Consider the following 7,240-nt stretch of genomic DNA (forward strand, 5'->3'; position numbering starts at 1 on the left):
AGAAGAGCAGGAAGAACTTTAACAATTGCTCTCTCCTACCCACCAGTGTTCCTCTGGTCCTTACAGCAGCTTAACATTGCTGAGCTGGAGACGGTCTTCCAGGATGTATCTTTTTTTTTTTTTTTTTAAAGCCTATAGCACCCGGTATTCCCAGGCGGTCTCCCATCCAAGTACTAACCAGGCCTGACCCTGCTTAGCTTCCGAGATCAGATGAGATTGGCACGTTCGGGGTGGTATGGCCGTAGACGATGTGTCTTTTTTTTAAAAAAAGATTTATTTATTTAATGTATGTGAGTATACTGTTGCTGTCTGCAGATACACCAGAAGAGGGTATTATATGCCACTACAGTTGGTTGTGAGCCACCATGTGGTTGATGGGAATTGAACTCAAGACCTCTGGAACAGCAGTCAGTGCTCATAACCACTGAGCCATCTCTCCAGTCCCCAGGATGTGTCTTCAGAGTTCAAGCCCTTTATACATATACAGGTTGTGTCCTTCTCATCCCTTTCCCAGCCTGCCCCACTTGTGGCGCTGCCCTGGGGAGTGTATAAGAACACTTGTTCAGCTCACTCTCCTAGGTGTACAGATCTGTACATTGCTGTTCTCCCTCTCTGTTGCTATGCATACTGGGTAACCCAGTTCCCTGACCTGGATAAAGAATAACTGCATGAACACACATTCTGGCTGAGACTTGGGGACACTTCTCTACAAACAGGATATTTATTTTACTTTTGAATTAAAAGCCCCTCAGAGCAGGCTGTTTGCTGAGGCTGATACATCTGTTCAGCCACTCTGTCTACCACACTGACCCACGGGCTGCCCTGGACATAGAAGCGCAGGGGCTTCTGTGTCCACTCCCCTGCATGACCAATACCTATGCGGGCTGCTGCCACCACAGCTAGGCTACTGGACTCCAGAGGGCCATGCTCCAGCCACACAGCGTCATCTTGAGCCAGGTCTCGTTGGTCAAAGCTCTTATCAATGGCCAGGGCCTGGCACAGCTTGGAGGGACCACTACAGAGCTCACGGTCCTTGAGGGAACGGCCAGCAGTGCTCTTCCGGAGGGAGGTACGAAGCTGCCGCATGGTCTCCAGGCCCTCCAGGGGCTCTAGTGCTCTTAGCAAGACACAAGCCCCAGCCCCTGTGGGACAGACAGACAGCTTGGAAGTAAACCTCAGGTTTCCTGCTGATGCACACACGCAGTGTTGCAGAGGTGCTGCTGTCTTCCTGCATGTGTAAACCATATCCACGGTATCAGACCCCTCTGCCTCCCCCTTCTCTATAGACTGATAGGCTGCTAAGCCTTCTCTGAGTTCCTTGGGAAGCCTCCATCACGTAAGACTGAACAGTGAGACTACCACCACTGCCCTCACCAGCCAGACCTGTGATCAACTCGTGTGGGCCAATCTAGCTAGCATCAGCTTCCTCTTTCTGTAGCTTCCTCTAGTCCTTTTTTTTTTAAGTATGTTCCTGTGTATATTCATACATGTATCTGTGTGCTCTGAGAGGATCCCTAGGAATCAGAGTTATGGGCATTTGTAAACTGCCTGACACAGGATCTGAACTGGGACTCTCTGGAAGAGCTGTAAACACCCTTAACCACTAGGTCATTTCTGCAGCCTGCTTCCCCTAGTCTTAACTGGTGGTGGCTATGAGGGTGGCAGAGGAAGCCCCAGAGAGCTAGCACCTCTAGGGTAGAAGACATATCACTCTGCTAGAAAATAGCAAGTCTCAGGCCTAATCCAAATGATACAGGTCAGGAAAGCCTGGAGGACCCAGTCTTTGAACCCCTGCTGCTAAGCCGTACCAGGCTCACTACCTAGGACTTCTCTCATTTCAGGGAGAAGCGGGTAACAGTAAGTACAGGACACATGCTCCCTTTTCCCAGTCCCCCAGAGCCACCTTCTCACCTCCCCTTACCCTGGCTCCTCCTCATCTTCATGCAAGCACCATTGTGGAACTGTGCTACACCTGTGTGCTTTAACTTGGCATCCTGTGCTCTGCTCTGTTTGGCCTTTCAGTCCTCATCTTCTCTTCACACCCTCAGCACCCACACCTGGCCAGTGCCATCCATGTCCTCAGCCTCTGCTCAACATGGATGGTCCTAATCAGGGCCATGTGCACCCTTGTGGGATTGCCCTCAACTTGGGTGGTCCTGGAGGATTTCAGCCATATGTTCCTTCTTGCCTCTGCCTTGTCCACCATATCCTAGGAACCTGTTTTCCTCTCAGAGACTATAGCACTAACCACTTCTGGCTTTGTTTCCTTACTTCAGCACACAAGCAGGGTTGGTTCTGTCCAAGGCTTCTGTGATCTCCCTTTTTAATAAAAAAACATTAAAAAGCATATTTGTGTTTGTATTAATGCATGTTTGCACCACTTGTATGCCTGAAGCTGGGAAGAGAACCTGGGTCCTTTGCAAAAGGAGGCAATGCTGTTAACAACTCAACTAGTCTTCAGCCCGACTTGGGATCTTTTGATACCTACTCATCCATAGTGTCACTCAGAATCAGCTTTGTGGTAGGTGCACAGCTAGTCCTGTTGTCTACCCACCCCCAGCTCCCAAGTCCCCTGTGCTGGACACTCAGCCATCTGCTATGGGTAACCACAATCCCCTGCATCACAAGTATTTGTCCAACAAACCAAGAACATTGGTCACTTAGAGACAAGTAGGAAGGGCTCAGCTCACAAGTACTGAGATATGCCAACCACGTTCCTAGCCAGCAGTGGCTTTGGCAGGATGGTACTGGGCCTTCAGGCTCAGGCCACCTTATGAGAACACAAGACTACATGCTTGTCAGGACAAAGCCGGACCCCAGAGGAGAGTTGGTTTCTCCCATGAGCACTAGCATCCCTCCACTAAAGTTGTCTGGGGCCAGAAGGTCTATGTGGTTATCACAGGGCTTCTAGCACCATCCCTGCCTTTCCCTGCTAGATGTTAATCAGTCATGATATTCAAATATGTCACCAAACATTGCCTAATGTCCCCTCTGGGGGCAGAAGTGTTCCTGGCTGAGGAAAACTGAGATCCCATAGTAGGATTTTCGGCAAGTTTCGGTATGAGCCCAGCTTACCCCAAACCAGGCTCTTTCCACTTCTCTACCCTCCACCTCACTCCAAATCTAACCCAGGATCAAATAACATTGCTCTGAACTCTGTGTAGCCTCAACTGCTTTAGCCAGCCTTGCCCGTCCTTCAAGAATAGCCAATGCTCCTGAAATCCTAACTTGGCCCCTGCCAATGGCACTTTCCTAATCAAATGCCTGTCTACCCAAGTCTTTCAGGGGGGTTGGCCAGCTGCTAGCCCGTCTGTTCCCTCAAGCCCGCACTACTAACCTTGACTAGAGACGTTCAAGCAGAAGTACATGCCATAGATGAGGTACACATACAGGGTCCCAGGTTTCATGAACATGCCACGGTTACGGGGGGTTTGCCGGCCACCCCTTGAGTGAGCGGCTTCATCTTCTGGCCCCAAGTATGCCTCAGTTTCCACAATGCGCCCACGGAGTTCTGTTCCATCAGCGAGTCGCCGGACAAGGACCTGTGGGCAGTGAGTCTGCTCAGGTCGATGGGGGCCAACCCACCTGGACACTCCCCACCTAGACCTCTTTTAAACTCAGGATGTACCAGGCAGCCAGGCCCGGCCAGACCCAGCTACCTGGCTTCTCCATTCTGCCTCTTGTGCTTTTTGCTTAGAATCTGAACTGTGAGGTTAAGGTTACTAGCCCCTCCTGACCAGCTCTACTCCTTATTTACTAAGGGTTCTAAGCACACCTCAGGATTCATGTGGCATCACGGTGCAGGTTGACTTCCAAGTCCCCTCAGTAATGTTCTCTCCTCTCCACATCCTCTCCCAGAATTCCCTTGGGAGAACTTAGTGAGAAACAGGGCCAGCTGGTCCAGCAATGCAGTGTCTAGCCTGGACTATGGTCAACAGTTCTCAATTCAGTTAGGGCTTGTAGAAGGATTTTAGCATCCAGCCATGTCCATTTCCTCACAGGTTTGAGGGATTATTTGGTCAGAAGGCACCTTCTCAGCCCAAGTGGATCCGTGGTGCCTCGGAGTCAGTTGGTAATGGGCAGGGTAGAGGAAGGGAGGTGGCCAATGTTTGTCGTGGAAGCCTGGAAATTCTTTCAGGAACCCAAAACATTGAAGACTGGGACAATGAATGTTTTAGGAGGAGAAAAAGGCCAGGCAGCATTCCTCCACTAACTCTACCCGCATGCTCTCATGTCTCCAAGGGCCACACTGGGAACCCCACCTGGGCTTCTGGAGGGTCCTCCTGGAGCTTTTCTGCTGGAGGGTCTGGGAAGCAGCATGCTCCTCAGTCCAGAGTAGGCTACCATCCTGGCAGCCCACTGCAGCGAACCTTTTACTGGGCTAATGACCCACACCTGGGTTTTTCCTTGACTGAAGGGATACACAGGCGAAAATACCCCTTTCTCTGCCAGACACCATCTTGTCCACCAATGTGGGTTCAAGTGGGCATGACAGGGGCCAGCTGATATGCAGGAAGCCGAGGAGAAGCAGGCAGATGTGTGATGGTGGTGACAGAGCTGTTGGGCCATCCTTGAACCCTTGACCTGAACCTACTATGGTGCTTCTAGAAGGAACACAGACCCCTGCAGCTTAAAACATCCTGAGAACAGAATTTCATTCCTTCTCTAGTAGGTAAGGGTCTGTTCCTGGAACTCTTAGCACCAGTTCTAGCAGAGAAACGCTATCCTTGGCCATAAAGGGAAGCCTGTTAAAGGACAAGGTAGGCCAGCGAACCTCTAGAACCAGAGGGTCTAGCTTAAGCTCTAGCACCCAGGAGTAGTGGGTACTAGATGAACCCCACCAGCTCCATGACCTGCACTTCAGAAGGTGACAGGCTGTTCTGGAAGCCACACCAGGCTGGGCCTGGGGTAGTCTCCACTTCCGCTGCAAGCATGGCTGGCACTGCTCAGATCTTAGGCCTGTACTGAGCCTTGGGTACTGAGCCATGCAGTAAGGAGGCCCAGCTCTTTCAAGTGACTCAGACACTGGCAGCCTCATGGTATTCCTGGCCCCAGCCATCAGGGTAGGCAAGACTGGTCCCTCACAGACACTGGGGCCAATACCCATCAACAGTCCTTGCAGACAACCTGTCCTAAGGGTATTTCAGATAGAACAGTCCCTGTTTCCCTGACGGATAAGTGTAAGAACATACCTCTTGTTCTTGCCAAAGCAGGGCAGTTGTCAGGGACCCTGCTGCCTCCACCAAGGGATACCACTATAAATATTCTTATTCTTTGCAGAGATCCTAAACAAGAGTCAATCTATCGGGCCCATATGGGCAAGGCAGCTACCTATGCACGCACAAGGCAGGCCAAGTTACAGATGAGACCTAGTAGCAGCAGGACTACAGCTCCTGGAACCTGTTCCTGTATTAAGTTACCTGTCCCAGAAATGCACGGGCTAGGGTGACTGCTGGCTGGTCAAAAAACTCTGGTCCTAGCCGGGCAGGGTGGTCCTCTGGACTGGAAAAGTAGATACTCCTCCGGAGGCCTGGGGTTGAAGGGAGTCTCTCTTTAGGGATCTGCTGCTGCTCTGAGTCTGCCAGTCGTTGCTTTTTTTGCCCAATCTTTCGGGAAAGCTGTAATGGGAAAACAAAAACAAAAGAAGTGTCCGCCTGCCTGCCTGTTTCTTTATCTGTAAAGTAGGGTGCCCATTGTGAGTCACTCTGAGGCACAAGCAGCTAATGCTGCTTCAGAGGGCCTTGGGACTTGGTGTAGGTACTGACAGGCTCTTAGTCGTGAAGGACGGATGGGCGTTCTCTGCCCATACCTGCTGCACACAAGGGAGACTTAGGTGAGGAGCATTAGAAGGTGGGTGCTTGAGTCTGATACCGAAGAGCTGGTTTTACCGATTCCCACCAATCATATCAACTCCAAGGAAACTTGTTTCTGGAACCTGGTTCTTTGTTCCTAACCCTGGCCAGGAATTAAAATACAGTCAGAATCTGGGCAGAACCTATCTGAGAAACATACTGAGTTTGTTGCAGCACTGCTCAAAAGATAGGTCACAAGACCCCCTCGATATTGACAAGACCTGACACACAAATGGGCGTGCATGGAGATGACCACCTGCTGGGTCCCATTGTAAGTGCTCAGGGTAGAACCCTGATGGCCCCCAACTGTCCTCTGACTGACTGGATATTAGAACAACTAGGAACTGGGACAGAAAGTCTACGGGTCTATAGGACCAGCAGGCGCTAGTCGACCAACAGCCGATAAACACAGCAAGGAAATCTGACCGCATCCTTCAGCTATCAGTTAGTGGTACAACAGGAGGGGATTAAAAGGACAACGGGGCAGTGAACCTGGGGCCAGGGCCAAGACCTGTCATCAGTCCAAGCTGGGCTGGCTGATTAAAGAGCCATTACTTTTTTAAAAGACAGGGCCCCATGTGGACTACGCTGGTCTTGAACTCCTGATCCTCCTGCTTCCATTGACTTCCCAAGAACAGGCGTGCGCCACCACGCCGGGGTAAGACCCATTATTTTTATCTGTTGTGCTGACATCCAGGTTGGACTGAGGCTGCCAGGCTGCCGGGAATGGATGCTGACGTGACCGTCTCTGCAGCCCGACCCACTGTGCCAGCTCGCCGTGGGCTCAGACTCCGCGACGCTGCGCCCCCTCTCACCGGCGCTGGCATCTGGCCGACCTCATGATATCCGGTCACTAGTGATCCTGCTCTGGCATTCCCTGGGCGGCGGGCTCGTCCGAGAAATGGAGGCTGCTCAGTGTCTGGGAGCAGGGTCACGGACACCGGTTTTGGGGATCCTCTGCTCAGGCGCGCACTACCACCGCGCGCAGGCATCTAGCCGCCGCCAGTGCAGGATAGGCCACCGGAAGCGCGGGGAGGGCGGGGATTGGATCTTGCGCCTGCGCAGAAGCATGCAGCGCGGGGGTGGGGCGAATCTGCAGAAGAGGCGGGGCGAGGAGCCTAGGGAAGGGACAAGGCGGGGCGAGTGTAGAAGCATTCTTTACTTTCACCACTAGGATTGGAACCCAGGTTCTCTAGGTCTGGTTCTGTCCTAATGGCCCAACTGCCATCAAGCCATCCTCTCTGAACCTGGACTGAATTTTCGAGGGTCCCGGACCAGGAGGCTCTGCCTTGGGATAGGCCACAGAGGGTGCATTGGGTTTGCAGAGGCCTTGGGAATCTCAGACTGAATTCTGATCCTGGAGCTCTCCTTCCTCACCCTTATCTCTG

The 7,240-nt window shown here is 52.0% G+C and overlaps 1 protein-coding gene and 1 pseudogene across 2 annotated transcripts; both read right to left on the reverse strand.

Annotated features, from left to right (window-relative positions):
- Positions 1 to 129: 129 nt before the first annotated feature.
- Positions 130 to 247, reverse strand: LOC116079370 (annotated as a pseudogene).
- Positions 248 to 692: 445 nt separating this feature from the next.
- Mpg (N-methylpurine DNA glycosylase) lies at positions 693 to 6,888 on the reverse strand. Of its 2 annotated transcripts, none has more exons than XM_031353527.1 (4): positions 6,689 to 6,888; positions 5,421 to 5,618; positions 3,338 to 3,542; positions 693 to 1,142 (listed from the first exon to the last, which is right to left on the reverse strand). In XM_031353527.1, exons 1-4 carry the CDS (start codon positions 6,842 to 6,844, stop codon positions 727 to 729), a joined length of 975 nt encoding a protein of 324 aa, XP_031209387.1. In that variant the 5' UTR covers positions 6,845 to 6,888; the 3' UTR covers positions 693 to 726. The 2 variants fall into 2 exon arrangements, with proteins under 2 accessions (XP_031209387.1, XP_031209386.1); XM_031353526.1 differs by having other exon boundaries at positions 6,668 to 6,888.
- Positions 6,889 to 7,240: the final 352 nt, after the last annotated feature.

Source organism: Mastomys coucha, unplaced genomic scaffold (genome assembly GCF_008632895.1).
Source record: "Mastomys coucha isolate ucsf_1 unplaced genomic scaffold, UCSF_Mcou_1 pScaffold5, whole genome shotgun sequence".
Classification (NCBI taxonomy): domain Eukaryota; kingdom Metazoa; phylum Chordata; class Mammalia; order Rodentia; family Muridae; genus Mastomys; species Mastomys coucha.